This window comes from Microtus oregoni, unplaced genomic scaffold (genome assembly GCF_018167655.1).
Source record: "Microtus oregoni isolate MIOR12 unplaced genomic scaffold, Mior012 000008F_ref0000371, whole genome shotgun sequence".
NCBI lineage: Eukaryota > Metazoa > Chordata > Mammalia > Rodentia > Cricetidae > Microtus > Microtus oregoni.
In genome coordinates this window covers 33278279-33297722 of record NW_024543067.1, presented here as the reverse complement: position 1 = coordinate 33297722, position 19444 = coordinate 33278279, and the positions used below count along the sequence as shown (strand labels likewise).

The window sequence follows — 19444 nt, the reverse complement described above, 5'->3', positions numbered from 1 at the left end:
AACTCGATCCCTTCTGCATGCCTGTCCACATCTAGAATTTCTGTGGAAGAATTCATTCTTCCAGCCTTTCCCTGAAGCCACAGTTAAGGGAAAAGACTAGAAGAAGAAAGCCCATTTGTCATTTGTTTCCAGTCTGAATACAAATATTGGAAGTTGATGTTTATAACTGGATGGTTATTTTGCAACAGAAATAAAAGTAAATGATGAAACTTAGCATGAAAAAAAATGGACTCTTGGGAAGGGGACCAAGAACGTGCTCTCTACATTGGCCTTTTAGTCAAAGTCATACAGTACAATTTAGGACTTTCCTTCCAGATACTTGATTTTATTGGTTTGCCAGGAATTTGTGTTTGTTTTTCAAGGAAACTGTATATGAGGAACTAAAATGTTCAGTTCTTATTTGCCAAATGCCTGCCACCCTCCCCTCTTGGCAAGGTGTCATGCTAGGAAATGTACAAGAAGCCTTGCACTAGAAAAGCCTGTGTTCCAGGTACCATGATTTACCAATGGCATCACAGATGGTCGTCATAGCCAAAGGCCTCTGACAGGTGGCTCTACTCACTGAGAGCGTTTATGAGGGCTGGGAGGGATGGCTCAGCACGTAAGAGTGCCCACTGTCTTACCAAGGACCGGAGTTACGTTCCCAGAACCCTCTCGGGCAGTTCACTGTAACTCTTACTCCTGGGGTCCTGACTCCCTCTTCTGGGCCCACAGCCACTCACACTCACTTATGCGTCCTCACAAAAAGACAAATAGGCAAAATAACTAAAAACTAAAATAAAAGCTATTTTAAAGAGAATTTTATGATCAAAATGGAGCTGATTTCACCAATGAATTCGTTCTACTTTCCTTCTTATGAATTTTAATGACTGAAGCAAATCTGAGGTTTTAATACCTATTTGGAACAACTGGAATCTTCTAATGAAAATGACTTTCGGCCAGTGTCATTCAGGAATCTATTGGTGGGCAATTCTTGGCTGATATGTTTTTGTTTGAGTCCATGCCAAGGTGACATTTTTGGTGCTCTCCTTCACCTGGAGATTCCCCCTTGCCAGCCCCATGACTTCCCTTTTCCCTCTATGGTCCTTATGGCCTCAACCATTCTCATAATTTTGTACATGAATCGCAACTGATGATGCTCAGAAGTGTAACTCCAAGTTTGAGCCTCTTTTATGAATGCCAGCCTCTCCCACCTAACATCCTTATTAAACATCAAATGTGCACCTTCAATTCGACATGAGAATTCCGGTCTTGCATTCCAGACCTCACTGTCCCACATCTGTCTCAACAGCTGAGAACTCTCTCTTTGCAGTTGCTCAACTGCACGGAAGAGTCATTTGGAGGGCTGGAGAGATGGCTCAGAGGTTGAGAGCACTGGCTGCTCTTCCGGAGGTCCTGAGTTCAATTCCCAGCAATCACATGGTGGCTCACAGCCATCTGTACTGAGATCTGGCGCCCTGCTCTGCTGTGCGGGCATACATCGAGGCAGAATGTTGTATACATAATAAATAAATAAATCTTTTCTTAAAAAAAAAAAGAAAGAAAAGAAGAGTCATATGGAGCCTGTCTTCTGTGGCACCCCATATGCTGCCAGCCCCACATCAACAAACATCCCTCACCACCTCCACATTCAACAGACACCCCACATTCTTCCCCTGCTCCCCCAGTACTCAGAAGAGATGGGATCCAGTGCTCTCTAATCCCTGCCAACACTGGGCCCTTGCTCAAGCTGCCTTTATTGTATGCCTACATTCCTATGGGAGGTCATTGAATGGTGCCTGTCTTCTGTGTTGGCCTTCAATCTGTTTATGAACATAGCTGGAAGAACCCTGTTCATGTCTAAGGCATGACCCGTGATCTCAAAGCTGTCAGGTGCTTTCAGATTCTTATCTGGGGCTGGAACCCCCGTCACCATCAGTAACACCTGGTAGATTCTCAATGAAAATGTGTTGAAGTGATTGGTTAATTAGTTTCAGCTTTTCTTTGGGGTACACTGTTATCCATACATCTATTGGCCTCTAAATTTTCTTCAGGGAAAATTAATTTGAAGAAGGTTATATATTAATAATAACCAAAGAATTATGGTATTTGTTGTCAATTTACCAATTTTAATCTTGTTCTTGTTTTCAAACTGAAGATTTCATTTCTGTACGGCCAGAGCTATTTCCACAATGGCTTTTTCCCCGGGAAGGTCTTTTGCAAGGAAAAGTGAATATCTTGGTGCTATGCTTTTGTCCTCTCATCCTGTGTCTCCTCCCACAGGCATCAACAGGAAGGTTGTGTACTCCCTGGAGGACTCAGCCAGTGGGGTCTTCTCCATCGACAGCTCCTCTGGCGTCATCATCCTGGAACAGCCTCTGGACCGAGAACAGCAGTCATCCTACAACATCAGTGTCCGGGCCACCGACCAGAGTCCTGGACAGTCCCTCTCCTCGCTCGCCTCAGTCACCATCACCGTCCTGGACATCAATGACAACCCCCCTGTGTTTGAGAGGAGAGATTACCTAGTAACGGTGCCAGAGGACACTTCCCTTGGTACCCAAGTTCTCTCTGTGTTTGCAACCAGCAAAGATATTGGCACGAATGCTGAGATAACGTATCTCATCAGGTCTGGGAATGAGCAAGGGAAGTTTAGGATCAACCCAAAGACAGGTGGGTACATGACAATTCCAATAGTGCTTCCTGTTTCTTCTCCCATCCCGTCATCTTCCTGCCTCCCTTGCAGGGCCTGCATGCAGACTTCAGTGCCCAGCTCCTAACAATGATCCTTCTAAATTCCAAACACCAAGCAGTGGGCTCACTTGGCAAATTCTTGACCCATGCATTGACTACGGAACACCTAGTTAGGAGGCTTGGGTCAGCAGTGTGTTTTCTGTGTAGCAGCTGTGAAGCTGTGATGTCTACATTCAAGCACAAGAGTGTGTTTGTGTCTCCTTTCTGTTAGCTCTTCTTGGATTCCATGTTCCTATGGTAGGAAGGGAACAGGAGATGAGCTGCCTCTGTACTCCGCCTACAGGTAGCTGACCCCTCTCTGGTCGGCACCATGACTGACACTGGCCATGATCCCCTGCACATCAAGCAGTGATTTGTTGTCAGTCCAAACTGTGTGTATCTGGGTGGTTTCCACTCCTCTTGGTTCAGCATACCATTGGTGTGCGCCCTTCTGGAGGAGCTATTCTCTAATAGTCAAAGCTATTCCCATTTTCCAGGCAGGAGGTGAATTCCTCACACCTCTGACCTTTGCCCATTTCTTAAATCACTCAGAAAACATGTCGCTATTGTGTGAGATGGCAGAGGAGGCCATTTCTCCTTAGTTAGCACATAGGAAAAGGGTAGTACCATGATCACCAGCGTTCAATCACCATTGCCAGTATTCTGCCATCCTATGAAATCTTTGTGTATAGCTCACATATTCCAGATGAGAAAAACAGAACTTTTGAGCAGTTAAATAATTTCCCCACCCTTTGCTATTCGTAAGTGGATTATCTAATATTTGAATTTTTTTCTCCCTGGCTCAGGAATGCACACTCTAATCCTGTCATGACATAACTGTGTACAAATGTAAAAATGTACCCTTGAGTAAAAGAAAGTAGTATTGATTGACAGGCTGCATTAGCAGGACCTCCCAGCAGAAAGTGTTTATTAGGGTCATTACTTCAGATCAAACTGGATGAAGAGTTCACTCCTTGCGATATGCATTAGCTTTGCCCTGTCCAGCTATGACAATTCTATATGAACACCATGGGGAGGTGGCTAAGGATAGTTTAAAGTTGTCATTAGGTAACTAAACTGGAAAAATTAAGCTCAAGGGGTAGTAAGTGCTCAGAAAATTTACTTATGAACCAAAATAGGCTCTTGATAGAGGTACAGTTTCTGTTTTCACCATAATTTGAAGGAAACTATTGGCAGTCTTAGCACTACAGTCCTCTGGCTGATTATGCCCAAGAAAATGACCTCTCATTTGACCTAATGATTGTGTTCCAGAGAAAGACAAACACCTGGGAACTGTCTTCTAGGCACAGTAGGTAGCTAGCAACTTGAGAGCACTGCACACGGTCACTACCAGACAGGGCTGGGACAAGAAGGGTGGGTGGCTCCCTCTCAGAGTCCATCATAGAGGTCACCCTCAACTAGAAGCCTTCTTTTGTTCTGTTCACGTGATTCCTTGTAGTAGTATCACCTGGGCTATGTGGGTGTGAGTACTTGGGCTACATGGGTGTGAACACGTGGGATACGTAGGCATGAACACCTGGCTATGTGGGTGTGAACACCTGGGCTATTTGGGTGTGAACACCTGGGTTATGTGGGTGTGAACACCTGGGCTACATGGGTGTGAACACCTGGGCTACGTGGGCGTGAACACCTGGCTATGTGGGTGTGAACACCTGGGCTATTTGGGTGTGAACACCTGGGTTATGTGGGCGTGAACACCTGGGCTATGTGGGTGTGAATACCTGGGTTATGTGGGTGTGAAACCCTGGGCTACATGAGTGTAGACACCTGGGCTAAGTTGGTATGAATACCTGAGTTACGTGGGTGTGAACACATTGGTTATGTGGGTGTGAACATCTGGATTTTGTGGGTGTGAATACCTGGATTGTGTAGGTGTGGACACCGGGGCTATGTGGTTGTGAAAACCTAGGCTACATGGGTGTGAACACCTTGGTTACCTAGGTATGAATACCTGGGCTTACGTGAATGTAAACACCTGGGCTAAGTGAGTGTGAACACCTGAGTTATGTGGGTGTGAACACCTAGGTTACATAGCTGTGAACACACGGGCTACATAAGTGTGAACTCCTGGGCTATCTGGGTGTGAACACCTCAGCCATATGGCTGCAGACACTGAGGGGCTGCCGGTTTCCAGGAGCCCTTTTCACCTGATGCCACCCTGCCTTGAAATTCCCTGTGTTCTCGCCCTCTGTGCATGCTCACTACAGATGGACACATTATCAATGGGCACAGCAGCTGTGTGGTTAATTCAGTCCAGCGCTGGCCATGAGCGGTTACCTGATGGCAAGGTGGGGGGGGGCAGTGCCTCCAGTCACGAGTGCACACCACGTGTTCTTCCTTCCCCGGGGTCACTTAGAGACTCGAGAGACACTGCTCAGGGTGTTCAACTCTCTGGTTTCACAAGCAGAGACTTCTGCTGCCTGAAATAAACCCTGGAATTATCTCAGAAACTGTGGGCACTGCCCATTTCTTCAGGAACGTGTCTCATAGACGGCTATGCTTTAACTGGAGGTGTTCATTAGACTTCCACAAAGTTTTCAGGGACTCACAAGCAAACGCCCAAACTTGCAGCCTTGGCTAGGAATGATAGAAATCACACTTTGCCTACAGAACAGTTGAACCATGTTTCCCCCTTATCAAATATAAACTTACCTATTTTCCTACGAAGGGGGTATTTCTGTCTTGGAAGCTCTGGACTATGAAGTATGCAAAAGATTTTACCTGGTGGTAGAAGCTAAAGATGGGGGCACCCCAGCCCTGAGCGCTGCAGCCACCGTCAGCATCGACCTCACAGATGTGAATGATAACCCTCCTCGATTCAGTCAAGATGTCTACAGCGCCGTCATCAGTGAGGATGCCTTGGAGGGGGACTCCGTCATTCTGGTAGGTGCCAGCAGCATCTGGAACAAAACATCCTCACAGAGAAGAAATGAGTGAGGTCTGCTCAGACTCTGTTTCCACTCCTCCGTTCAGTGTTTCAAGGATGTCTGTCACACGTGGGCTTTGAAGAGCTCCTTCTCCAGTTTGTGTGTTAGAAGGAGTCTTACAGGTTCATTTATATCAAGCTATAAATTTCTAGTAATTGCTTTCCTTACCGAAGTATATACTTTTAAAGAAAATGCAAGATAGCGTAGATGAGCTTTTTATAGCTCCGAGGCAGCTAATCCATGACTACAGAGTAACTGACCCGTGACTAAAGAGGAAATACATGGGTATCGTCCTACTGGAGAACGGGGATTCTCCAGTGTGAGTGTGAGAAAAGCCCGTGATTAAAGAGGAAGCACGGCCCACTGTGGTGGACAGGCATGGCAATAGAAGAACAAGCCTGATCATGTCCACAGTCAGGAAGCAGAGAGCAATGCTCCACTAGGTTTCTGTAATCTTCTTTTCCATTCTGGTCTAGGGTCCCAACTCACAGGGATCATGTAATCCATAGAACCCCTCAAATAGTCCTCAGAGCTGTGTCTCCAAGTGATTCCCGAGCCAGCCACACTGAGTAAAGAGCCAGCCCAAGTGGCTGAGAATACTGTTTGCAGAACTGTAAAGAGGTCATAAAATTGGCTTTGTCTGTTAGCTCTGGGGTCTGTCATCATGATCTCAAACCTGATGAAAATCAGGCCCAACTGATGTCAGACTCTGGAAAGGTATAAATTAATAAGGAAATAAATGTCCCATGCTATTGCTGCCCTCTTTGGTCCCACCAATCATCTCCCCCTCTGGGAATTTATCATGGGTAGTCCTAGAATACTGCCAGCCAGAGATGCTAAGCATCAACCTTTTGTCTTTCTCTTTGTTATACCTTGCCTTTGCTTTGTTTCTTTTCTATGAAGCTGATAGCAGAAGATGCGGATAGCAAGCCCAATGGTCAGATTCGTTTTTCCATTGTGGGTGGAGATAGGGACAATGAATTTGCTGTGGATCCCTTCTTGGGACTTGTGAAGGTTAAGAAGAAACTGGACCGGGAACGGGTGAGTGGGTTTGGGTCATCCCTCACCATCCACCCCTACGCCATCACTGGACTCATGGGCATAGGCTCATTATGAGTAGCAACGAAATGCAGGTAGACATTTGGGTTAGATTTCTGAAAGAATTTTATACTGATAATTGCTTTTGGCAGATATTGGAGATCTTAGAAAAAAAGACAAATATGTACCTTCCTGCATAGATTGAAATTTAGTCCATCATGAGTCAGAGAAAGAAGAACCCTTCAGCCAGGACACTACCCCTGGTTTCATCAGCAATTTCAATCCTACGTGAGCTGGTCAGGAAAGATCATCTGAAGGCACTCGAGGAAAAAAGTGATTCCCAAAATCCCTTTGTCCCATTCTGAAATAATCCTTGACTGAAATGTATGTTTTCAAAGAAAGTGAAATCTAGAAATGAACTCCAGAACAATAATACTAAGAGGCAAACTGAATCGTCTAGTGATACAGCCCTCTAGCCCAGGAATATCAAAATCAGCGGTGTAGGTCAGTGATGACAGTTGTATCAAACAAAGTCTCAGGCCCAGCCTTAAAGGCAGTGGCTCCTCCCCTCGGGGAAGAGATAGAACTATCAGGCTGCAGTTTTTGTTGGGAAAACTAGCTGAAGTGGGCAGTATCCTAGTGGGCAGAGGCTGGGACATCTCTAAACACCCTGAAATGCATAAACCAGCTCCCAACAGAGAAAGAGCCATCCCCAAATGATGATGGCACCAAAGTCATCGGGATATGAGGAAAGGTGACATAGCCAGAGACTTCAGGTTATCTGAGCATGTGCAGAAGGCCAAGGCTCTGCGGTTCCTAATGTCACCTCTGTGCCTTGTCAGGTGTCAGGATACTCCCTGCTCATCCAAGCAGTAGACAGTGGCATCCCCGCAATGTCTTCAACTACAACTGTCAACATTGATATCTCCGATGTGAATGACAACAGCCCAGTGTTCACACCTGCCAACTATACTGCTGTGATCCAGGTAAGCAAGTCTTGCCAGCTGGATACTACCTGTGTGGCTCGGCTTCCTCCACTCTGGCTTGTTGAGTTGGGGCTTCTATAGAAAATAACTTAGAGTTGGAGACTCTGGCTCTGGAGTTTACTGCTGACAGTCTCAGAGGCTGAGAAGATCAAGATCACGGCTTTCCCAGATCTTGTATCTGGCAAGGGATTGCATTCTGTTGATAATGGTGACTGCTAGCTGTGTTCTCACTTGGCAAAAAAGATGAACATGCTCCTTTAGGCTTCTCTCTGAGGACTCTAGGACCTCAACAGACCTGTCTCTTAGTACTATTGCATTGGGACCTAGTTATAGCCTGTAGGTTATGAGTATCCAGCATCAACTTGTCTCTTCCTAGGGAAGGTATGAAAGCAACCTATCTTCCCCCTCAATTGTTGAGAAGAGTTATTGAGTCCTGTTTCTTCTAAGTATTAGATGTTTCATATGCACAGCCTGTCTCCATTACTGTGTGTCATTGAGGATGTAGACCGATGCCCACTCTCCCATTCCATGTACACATACCTTACAGTCGAAAGAGCCAAGGATCTGTAAGCATGAATAGTCTTCTCAAGACCATGCAGCTGGAAAGCAGTCAGGATTTGAACTTGAATCTATCATGTAAGCACATAATACAAATAATCCTTCTGCAGTGACAGGCTATCTTTAAGATCCCTGTTCTGAGTGGAGAGATATCAACAGGAACCGGCCCAGGACTTCAGATAGAGCAGATCCTCCTTGAGCTCAGCTTCCATTGCAATTTATTTACTGCTTTAAATCCGCCTGCCTTAAAGTCAGGCTGCAGGATAGAGTAACTTATAGCTGGCATTCTGCTTTCAGGGCAGATGCCAGGCTTCCCCGTTAGCCTATTGTTCAGCAGTTAGCTCGTGAGCAGAGTACTGGAGGCTGGAAGCCAGGCTTGGAAGATGTGCTGACCCAGACTGTGAGTGTGGAAGACTTGAAGACACAGCTAGAGATGCTCATGTCTTACGGGTCCACAGGAGTTCTGGAGAAGCAGCTCTCACTGTGCTGGCTTTGCTGTCAAAGTGGTTCTCAAGTTCTCCCAGAGCCTCTGAGAAGGAGTGAAAGGAGAGAGTGCTCGGGTCTCTAGGGAGCCCTTTGGGATAAGATGGACGATCTTGAGTGTGGCCATCTATAACCAGCCTCCTTCACACAGTGACACTGAGCTGTCAGGTAACCAGGCTGAGATGTTCATGAAACAAAAGCTACCCCTGTCTGCTCATCCCTGGCCATTGTCAGTGCAATCTCAGCTCTTCCTGGAGAGATTCTGATTTACCTCTCATCTGCTCCTGCCAGCAGCCACACATGTGATTGCTCTCCTCCCTCCTCCTCGTCCCTCCTCCCCTCTTTCTCTTAGATCTCTGTGGTTGTGGCCTACCAGGCCTGTGCCCTCCTCAGACAAAATATACTTTGCCTTCTAAACATTCCATTTATGACATACATCCATCAGCTGGACAGACTGTTTCAGTTGCAGAAGTCAGCCAGGACTTCCTCCCCTGCAGGCTGGGCTTGTCTGTAATTTCACACCCTTCCTTCTTAGACGGTGACCCCAAGGACACACATTCTCTCACTCTTTCTATTTTTTCTGTGGAGGAAATGGCCTTCAGAGAATGAGCAAACAAATCAATAAATCTTCTGTTTGTGTGGTGCTGAGTATGTTGTCTGTGTAAAGCAGTAAATCTTCTCTGGGATGACATGGTCCCACGGTGGGCTCAAAAGAGAGGCAGTGCCTGCAGCCTGGTGCTCAAGCAGGCAGAGACGGGGCAGAACAGAAACCTCTGAGGTTCACTCCTGCTCCTTTTTCAAGGATTCCTCCCTTTTTCACACCCAGAATAATGGGTTTATCCCAACACCTGGTTATCTTTTTCCCTGTTTCCTTTTCTTCTCTTTCTTTTTTAATTTTAAATTTTCATTATTTAAATTTCAGTATATGGAGCCATGGTTTATCTAGAACTCATTCTATAATTTAGAATGGACTCAAACTCATGACAGTCTTTCTGCCTCTGCTACCCAACTGCTAGAAATACCCGTGTGAGCCACCGTGCTCAGCAACACATAGTTACCATAAATTAATCAGCATATGAGCCTTGGGCTCCCCCAACATCCTGTACCCTGCTCCTCATCTTTTGGGTCCCAAACATCTTAACCCTTCAGCTGGTGTCATCAGCAGGCTAACTCCTAAAGCCGACATCAGCCTAGACAGCACTAAGGCCAAAGTCCAGCGCAGTGAGTCAAAGAGACCGATACTGGTCTTGGCTACAGATAACTTCATCCGGGGAGTGAAGAAGATAAACTTTGACCCCAGAAGAAGGCATGACTCATCCTCATGTTCCTGTTGTCAAACCAAGATTCCAAAATAGTTGTTAAAGTTGAAGACTGTCCCTCCTCCTTCTCAAGTTTATAAATGTGCTATCTACTTTCTTTTCCCTAGAGGAACACAGAACAGCTGAGTTATGGGGTGTGTTGTAAAAATCCATTTAGTTTTATATATTGACTGGAAAGTTGCTTGCATGTCCCCCCAAAATGTCTAATGTGACACCGTGTTACAGTGTTGGGCCTCCACGCAATCACAATACAGCATAATCATGTTGTAACTAGGGTGAGGACCCACATTTCCCTCCCAGCAGGGAGATGCTGCCAGGCCCTGGGTGAATTTCCAAGATCATCACAGGCTGTGAAGGGTATGACTCAGAGCTCTGTAGATAGGTTCTGAGAGTGATAGACGGGGGGGACCTGGAAGTATCTTTGGAACCTGTTCAGTCAAAGACCTGTGTTGTCATCTGCAGAGACTGTGGTCTCCTGGCTCGGCAGTGAGGAGGCTACTACAGATGGGAAAGAGGATGCTTGCCACCCCAGCCTGTTTTCAGAAGACTTAAGTATCATGGGGAATTCCTATGGCGAATGCCTGGCTCTTACTTAGCACTCCCAGCCAGTAATGATGTCTTATTTGTTGTTGTTGTTTTGTTTTTATTTTAACTTCCTTTTTGCCACACTCTTTTATACAGGAAAACAAGCCAGTGGGTACCAGCATCTTACAGCTTGCGGTGACAGACAGAGACTCTTTTCACAATGGGCCTCCCTTCTCCTTCTCTATTTTGTCGGGAAATGAAGACGAGGAGTTTGTGCTGGACTCCCATGGGATCCTGAGGTCAGCGGTGGTCTTCCGGCACGTGGAGTCCCCAGAATACCTGCTGTGCATTCAGGTACAGCTTGGCCATCTGTACACACTGGGTGCTGCTCTCTCCCATGTCTGTCCCTTCTACGTTCACTAAGTCAACATAGTAGCTCATGGTAGTGAATGAATGTTCCTCTTCTAACCCCAAATTCAATGCCTGTATGGGACAAAAAAGCACAAAGAGGCAGAAATGGCAGTCATGAGTTGTGCAAGGATCACAAAAGGGAGCCATGAGTGATCAAGCACATGGAATTCCTATCTGAGACTTTGCCTAGACCAACATTTGGATTCTAGCCATAAACCTGAATGGTGTTCAAGCCGCTACTGCCCACAGAAAGCTGCCTGACCATTGTGAAGGGGGCCTATGGTGGCACAGTATCCAGCTATCTAAAGATAGACTGAGGGGACAATGGGAATTTTAAGTGTCTTCTCACTGCCCAGCACAGTTCTCTGCACTCCAGCCTAGAGCTTGGGTATCACATCTCATCTCCCACAGTTAGCCCTCTGACTTCCTCATAGGAAACATCCACAAGATCCTCTCTTCCTCCAAGGGTCCCTGTTACTTTACCCTCTCGTGCGTATTCAAACTCTCTCTGTGAGAGCCTGCTCCCGCTTCATTTTCTTCCAATCCGTCTCTGCACCCATCCCAGGTCAATCCTTTTACTTTGTATCATAGAGACAAGAAAATGAAAATTCCCTAGTCCACTTCCTCTCATTTTATCAAAAAAGCTTTATCAGGGCACAACTTTACCTATAGATTTCTGCTTTTATGACTGCCCCTGGGCTATAAAGACAGAGCTGTGTGTTTATGATACAGATAACATAACCCAAACATCCTACAGTCATCCAGTGCTTACAGAAAGTGCTTACCAGCTAAGCTAAGAGTGTCCATCGCTGGCAAGCCTTGCAAGCCTGGGCCCTCAGCCTCTGGTCTTTAGATTCTGAATGCCAGGGTCCTTAGCATCATTTCGCCATCCGTCTCGGGCACAGGTTCCCTGTCCTGCCACCTTCTGTCCAGTGACATCACTCCTTCTGATAGTTGTTTGGCCTCTTGCATAGGGGTGAGCAACCTCTGGCCGATCTATGAAATTCAAAATCATCAATATCCTTTGAGGTGGCCACAGTTTGATTCCAAATTCAACCTAATTTACCAAACTTCCTTCCACCTCCGGGAAGTCTCCATTTTAGCATCTCTTGATTCACGTATCCAAATAAACAGATACTGATGGTAACGGTGCAAACAACAGTGCACACAACTGCTTGCTAAGTATTTGTATGGGCGATGCCTGTGCTGAGCACTTCGTAATCGCTTCCTCTTTTAATTCCCACAAGAACAGTAGGGGCTGAAACTACTGTTATATGCATGTGTTAAAGTTGCAAAGCTTAAAGTTCAGAGAGGTCAAGTAAAACTTACTCAAAACCGCAAACAAAATGTGTAGAAAGCTAAGATTCAAAGCCTGTATGGTGCCCAGGGCTTGGATTCCCACTGCCATCCTCATTTGAGGATACATTTTCTCTGCGATAGCTCTGTCTGCAGGGTCACTGAATCCCTGAAGATCTGACCCATGGGGACCTGACTTTATTCTGAAGCATGACACCATTGACCCCTCTATCATGCACGACAGGTGTTCATTGAAGACCTGTTGTCAAGGTGATTGTTTCATCGGTTCAACTGTTAGGAGAGAAGGGTTTTCTTTTTTGAGCTGCCCACTTCCCCTTCGGTGTGTCATCTTTTGTATCCTAAATCTTCCTATGATGTAATTCTCATTTAAGTAATGGCATTTCTTCTGTGTGCCAAAAGGTGTCACTTGGTCCAGCCAAAAGGAAAGAATCCAACAGAAAACAATGATTCCTTCTCCAAGTGAGAACATCCTTGCTGGAATATTTTTTTTTCGGTTTCCTGTTCAAAATTAAAATAAGACAAGCCTGGTGTGGGCAAGCTGGGTCTTGTAGCATCCTGCCCATCATCCCTAGCTCACCCCACTGGCTTGATTGTGTTGACACATTTTATTGCCCATCATACAGCCCCAGAGAATGACGGAATATGATAAACCACTCCTCTACTTAAGTGCCCACCTCAGTAATTTTCACAGTATTGACAAGGAAGGGAGGAAGAAGTGAACCTGGTAGAAGGTCCAGAGAGCTGCTGTCTCAGGGTGACATTTCAATTATTAGTCTTAACTCTCTGTTTGTCCACCTCTTGATATCCTTAGGCAAAGGACTCAGGAAAACCGCAGCAAGTTTCTCATACCTACATCCGGGTGAGGGTCATTGAGGAGAGCACCCACAAACCCACAGCTATCCCGCTGGAAATCTTCATTGTCACCATGGAGGATGACTTTCCTGGTGGGGTCATTGGGAAGATCCATGCCACAGACCAGGACATGTATGACGTGCTCACGTTTGCCCTGAAGTCAGAGCAGAAGAGCTTGTTCAAAGTGAACAGTCATGATGGGAAAATCATTGCCCTGGGAGGGCTGGACAGTGGGAAGTATGTCTTGAACGTCTCTGTGAGTGATGGCCGCTTCCAAGTGCCCATCGATGTCGTTGTGCACGTGGAGCAACTGGTGCACGAGATGCTGCAAAGCACTGTCACCATCCGCTTTGAGAATGTGTCCCCCGAGGACTTTGTGGGGCTTCACATGCATGGGTTCCGGCGCATCCTGCGGAATGCGGTCCTCACGCAGAAGCAGGATAGCCTGCGCATTATCAGCATCCAGCCTGTGGTGGGCACCAACCAGTTAGATATGCTGTTTGCTGTGGAGAAGCGCAGCAGCGAGTTCTACAAGCCAGCCTACCTGATCCAGAAGCTGTCCAATGCCAGGAGGCACCTGGAGAACGTCATGCACATAGCAGCCATCCTGGAGAAGAACTGCTCAGGACTGGACTGTCAGGAGCAGCACTGTGAGCAAGGCTTGTCGCTGGATTCCCACGCGCTCATGACCTACAGCACAGCTCGCATCAGCTTCGTGTGCCCTCGTTTCTATAGGAACGTGCGCTGTACCTGTAATGGTAGGTTCAGCTAAATGGCTCTCCTTCTCTATTGGTTATTTTCCTAACTGCTGTTACAAAATACCTGGCAAAGACACTTAAACGAGAGTCTATTTTGTGTCACAGTTTGAGGGTACAGTCTGTCATTGAAAGGAAGTTATGACTGCAGGACATTGATGCAGCCAATCGCATCTGTATCTGGAGTCATAAAGTAGAGAGCAGGAAATACTGGTGCTTCGTTCTCATTCCCTCCTTTATTTAGTTCAGGACCCCAGCCCATGGGTGATGCTGCCCACATTCAGGGGGTTCTTGTCAGATCAATCAAACCTTTCTAGAAACACCTTTGTAGGTACACATGGGTATTTCCACAGTGATTCCAAATCTAGTCAAGTTAACGGTGAAGATGAACCCTCCCACCTCCCACCGCTGAGAACTCAAAGGGAAACCGACATGCCTCTCTTGCATTCCGTCACTCATTCACCTAAACAGTAATTCTCATGTGCTTGATACAGATGCTGGGGCTGTAGAAGAAACTAGAAAAGGGAAATGTTGGGCCCCATAGTCATGGAACTGTAGCTTAGTCTACACCCAAGTGCCATTGATGTCACTGTGCATAAAGAGCAGCTGATGCACGAAATGCTGCAACCTTTGCTGCCGCTTGTTTTGATCTTACTGTTGGAGTATAAACCCCGCAGCAGGCTCAGCCAAGGCAGCTTCCTGTAGGCAGAGATAAACTCAGGTAGGGATCAGGGAAGGGTTTGCCCGAGGGAAGCTTAAAGGATGAGAGAGCAACCCATCCCAATGAGAATGAAAGCGCTTCCCCCTCTGGAAGAAGTGGCAGCCATGACAAATGAGACTAGAGAGGGCCATATCCACCCTAAGCCATTAGCTAGGATGAAGAATTAGGAAGGACCCTGAAGCAGCAGGAGACGTCCACTGATTAGAAGGGCAGAGGCGATGGGGTAGGGTATGTCCATTACAAAGGGTGCAAAATAGGCAGGCTAGAGGGTTCTGCTGGCAAATAAGTTAGGAAGCTGTAGCACAGGTTAATAGCAGCATCATTTGCCTCCCTGAAAAAGCAGGCCAGATGTCTATGATTGCAGTCAATGGGCAGGCTAACCTCAGAGCAGAACAGACTAAGCTTCCTGCTTGTCTTTGAACCTTGACCTTGGGGGTCAAAGGTCATAGCTGCACAGACACAGGCCCTCGGTAATCAGTGAGAAGAATTGTTCTCTCTGGCTCTTTTCCTCTCTTTGACATGGGAGCCACAAATTCACAGCCCTCTCTAAGAAAATCACACTGGAGTTGCTTTATCCAACATGAACTCGATCCACAGGGACTGTGGCCGTAAGAGAAGTCATTTATAAAAATTCCTTGTGGAGAGTTGAGGACAGGCAGCAACTCAGGTCTCTTAAGCACCATTTTGGTTGCAGTTTGGAGAAAAAGCTCATCAAAGGGAAGGCTGGGGACCTCAGCCCCATGCAAGGAGCCATTCTGACAGCCTCTGAGCGTCCTTTAAGAATGGACTTGTGCCCTCTGGTGCGAGTGACTTTGGTTTGCATTTTCATCAGCGATGCAGTGACAGCCAGATCTGCAGCATATGTACTTAAGCGAGCTACAAAGTAAGTCAGCACATGCATGCTAGGGAGATGCATTTCTGGCAGATGCCACCATGAACAATTTATGAGTGCCAGCTGTCCAGGTCTTGTCTTGTTGTCCTTTGCAGACAAACTGATTTACGCAGCAAAGCTGTGTTGAAGAACCCACGCGGTGGTTCGCGGCAGGGTTCACAAGGAGTTCGGGACAGGACGGGGCGAACTCTGCAGGGGAAACTGCAGCAACACATCAATCCTCAGACTCTGCGAACTCAGAGGAGAGCAGAATGCTTTGAGGCAGCATTGTCCTAGACAATGAGGATTCCAATGCAAAGCGCACAGCCTCCTCAGGAGCCATTGGTGAAAAGGCAGCCTTGCTAGCACCTGCCTGCTGGAAAGAAGCTCAGGGAGAGAAAGCAAGCACCCTTCTGTAGCCCAGGGAAGCTTTCTGTGGAATGTTTACACAGAGACCAAATATGTGGGGGCTCTTCAGATATAAATATGAGCACAAGACATTGGGGTTAGCCAGCTTAGCAAAGTGTCTTTATAGGAAAGACATAGTGGATTATTTATTATTTATTTGTTTATTATTTTAATGCAAAGATTTGCTCTGTGGTTTATATATTATTCTGGTATTCTAAATGCAATGTTTCAAGGTCATGTCCCCACGTAGGACTGCTATAGTCCCTTTAAATCTTCCTACTCTCAATAAACCTAGAATGTGAATGATTTTGTTACTCAGCCCCTCGGGAAGGGAAGAGGAGGCCTTCCGAACATACCCTAAGCCTCTCTCTAGTGAGACTTGGCTTGGTCAGGAGAGTCCTCGGCTCTAAGTCGATCTTAAAATGAAACTGAAAAGTAAAATTCTAAAATGTACTATAAATAGAGTTGGAAATATCTGGCTCAGGCTCATCTTCAGCAGACAATGCAAGGATAACCTCCAACAAGAGAGCTGTGTGTCTTGGCCAAGATCGCATATGACCTCACACTGGTTCAACGCAGAGATCAGGAACAGTTTCCTCAAGGCCTGTGTGTTGAAGGCTTGGTTTCCAGCTGATAGAATTTGTTTAAAATGTTTGTGTATGTGTAATATATGTATACTTGCACATGGGTTCACACGTATATGCCTGCGTGTGCACATGTGTATATGTGTGTGTGTGCATATGGAGGCCAGATGCCAGGCATCTTTCTGTATTTTATGTATTGAGGCGGGGGTCTCTTGCTGAGTCTAGAGCCTGCGAATTTGATTAATCTATCTAGTACGCTTGTCCTGTCGCTGTAGTCTGTGCTCTGGTGTCTTATGTGGGTTTGGGGGCAGTCTGAATTCAGAATTAGAAAGTCTTTTATCTATCACCTCAGTCCCACTGCTGGGCTTTGAGGGAGCTTGCCAGTTCTAAATTCATCTGTGAATTAATCCACTCATGAATACATAGTTGGATAGTTTGTAGAGGTGGCTCTAATGGATCAAAGCACATACCTTGAAGAGATTGTTCATTAACTCTTTTCTGTGTCTCTCTGCTCCCTGGCTGCCGGGAGGTGAGCAACTGCTCCATCACTGTCTCTCACCATGGTGTCTCCTGTACCTCAGGCTGTGAGGACCAGTGAAACCATGAACCAAACCAAACCTTTCAGTTTCAGCTTCGTTTACTCAGGTATTTTATACCTGAGTGGGTATAAAAGGGTAGGGTGGAGGAAATAACAAAAAGTAACAGATCTCCATCAGAAAAGCAGTTACCTTTCTCTACGTATCAACCAGAATCTCAGTGATATGTGCTCCCTGAGACTTCTCAGTTAATCATATTTCTTCGTAGAGTGGTCAGTGTGATCCCGGGAAGACAGATGGCGCCTCAGACATAATTTGCAATGGGCTTGCAGCAGGTGCCAAGCCTCATAGTCAGGTGTAGACAGTAGGCTTGGGTCATAGCCAGGAGGCTATCAACACGTGTGCCTTTATTGCTGATGGGCAAGAAACCAAACATGGAGGAGTATCACAAGTTAGAGAAGAATAAATTCTCCCTTGGGCTCAAGGGGCAAGCAGTTGTCCCTCTCTGTAGTTTCCGTGGAAGCGAAAGTAAAACAAAGGAATGTAAGGAGTTAGCAGGTGCTAGCTTTTGAGGCATCTTTTCATTTATTAAAAATCAGGGATCCCTGAATTCAACAGATATTCCTCTCCCCAACACACACAGACACGGATATAGCCACACTCCAGCTCACACACTAGTGTGGCGCTTCTTCTGTTTATCCTGGGAGACTGACAGATTCATTAAGTGGTCTTTCCCACACTTGGCGGGATAATTAGCATGATAAACGAATGTAGTGATCATTTAGGGCCATATAGTGATGTTTATACAGAGTTGGCCTCAGTACTCTGCCCCCCTCCCAACTTCTAGCTCATCTTTTTCTCATGCAGATTTTTGGGTCCAATTATCGTCATTAGCATCTTGAACCAAAATGCTGAGTTTTGCTAACAAGTGGAATCCAATGTGAATTTTACTGCCAAATAAGCTCATTAAATCCCAGCTACCCTGAGACAATCCCTTTGAACAAAACTAGAGAGACGAGGCGCAGAGTTCTGGTGTCCTGAGATGACTCCACGTGAACACTGGGAAGTCAATGAGCGTTGGCATGCCAGTCAGGAAGTCTGACATCAAGTTAAATGGGGAGTGATAGATGTCATGGCCCTCCCACGGGTAAGCAAAAGGGAAGGGCGTCAAAACAACACGTGAGCTATACTGATTATACTCATTTTAAATTTTTCATTAGCTGCTCAAAAAATATGAAATAGAAATATATCAAAAAGGACATATTGTCTAGAATAGGCTCCCAAGGTGACCATCAGCATTTAAAGTCAGTGTGTTTATAGCCACTGTGGCAGAAGCAGCTGCCTGGTTTGTCATATTGATTCAGATAAGAAACAGAGAATGGAACCTAGAGGGCCCAGGGAGATGGCTGGGACGTTTCCATGAGTGATGCTCCATGCTAGGCAGGATGAGTGAGACAGCAGGCATACCCTCCACCAGCAAGGGCGGGCACAGCAGCTATGCGGAGCAGCGTCTGGGCACTGGAGGTGATGGTGTCAGCTGTGGTGGGGTTGGGAGCCTGACTCTTATCTCAACTCCATTCAGATAACGCCTGAAATGGACATTTAAGCAAAGAAATGAACTTGGGAAGAGCACTTGTGAGCACAGAGGTGGAGTTGATAAAGGATTTATCACAGATCTTAAGCTCCGGGATTAGTAGAGAGGCACACAGGAAGAAAGGGAGACCCAAAAGCTTAGGTGTGGGCTTCTCAAAAGACAGTCACAGCTCACTATCTTTTTTTACCATCATAAATATGATTTGAGTGTTTTTGAAGTTATTATGGTTGAAAGATTGCTAAGGGATTTAGACAAGATCACAAGGTGGCCCCTGAGGTGTATCAGACAAGACTACAGTTAATTAGAGAAAGGCGTAGATGCTGAGGATGCAGGAAGTTAGGGTCGCCTCACTCACCATAAACAAAGTCAGTCTACTTGTTTGTGAGACTCTCAGCAAATATCCAGAAGAGAGGGGGGCCCTCTAGAGGACGTAGACATTCAAGACTTAAGCTGAGTTTATTATTTTAATATTCCTAATAGAAATATTTTCTCTACGACTGCAGTCTTTACAGTCAATGTTACTTGTACAAGAATTCTTGATTTTTACCTGGCAAAAGGCCTTTACCAGACTCTGGGATGAGAGGCTCCTTTTTCTTCCAAGGTCCGTATAATTCTCCTGTCTTTCTGTATTGCCTCACTGGGAACTAAGTGGGGTCTGGCAAAATGCCTGGAATTAGGCAGGGGGCCATAGGGGAGGAGGTGACGGTTCATAATGAAGAGTGTAAGAGCCAAGGCATGAAAATGAAGATGTGTACAGTGCACCCACAGATCGAAGTAGGGATGGACAAAAGACTTAATATTTGTTGGTCCATGACCAGTTTCCAAC

General features: G+C 46.1%; 1 protein-coding gene across 1 annotated transcript in view; it reads left to right on the top strand.

The window, feature by feature from the left end:
• The window catches only part of Fat3 (FAT atypical cadherin 3), a 587501-nt gene that overhangs the window by 526341 nt on the left and 41716 nt on the right, over positions 1-19444 (top strand). The window contains exons 15-20 of the mRNA XM_041656771.1: positions 2263-2652; positions 5402-5616; positions 6564-6701; positions 7541-7684; positions 10726-10923; positions 13109-13907. Coding sequence (XP_041512705.1) covers positions 2263-2652; positions 5402-5616; positions 6564-6701; positions 7541-7684; positions 10726-10923; positions 13109-13907 — 1884 coding nt within the window. The remainder of the gene's footprint in view (positions 1-2262; positions 2653-5401; positions 5617-6563; positions 6702-7540; positions 7685-10725; positions 10924-13108; positions 13908-19444) is intronic.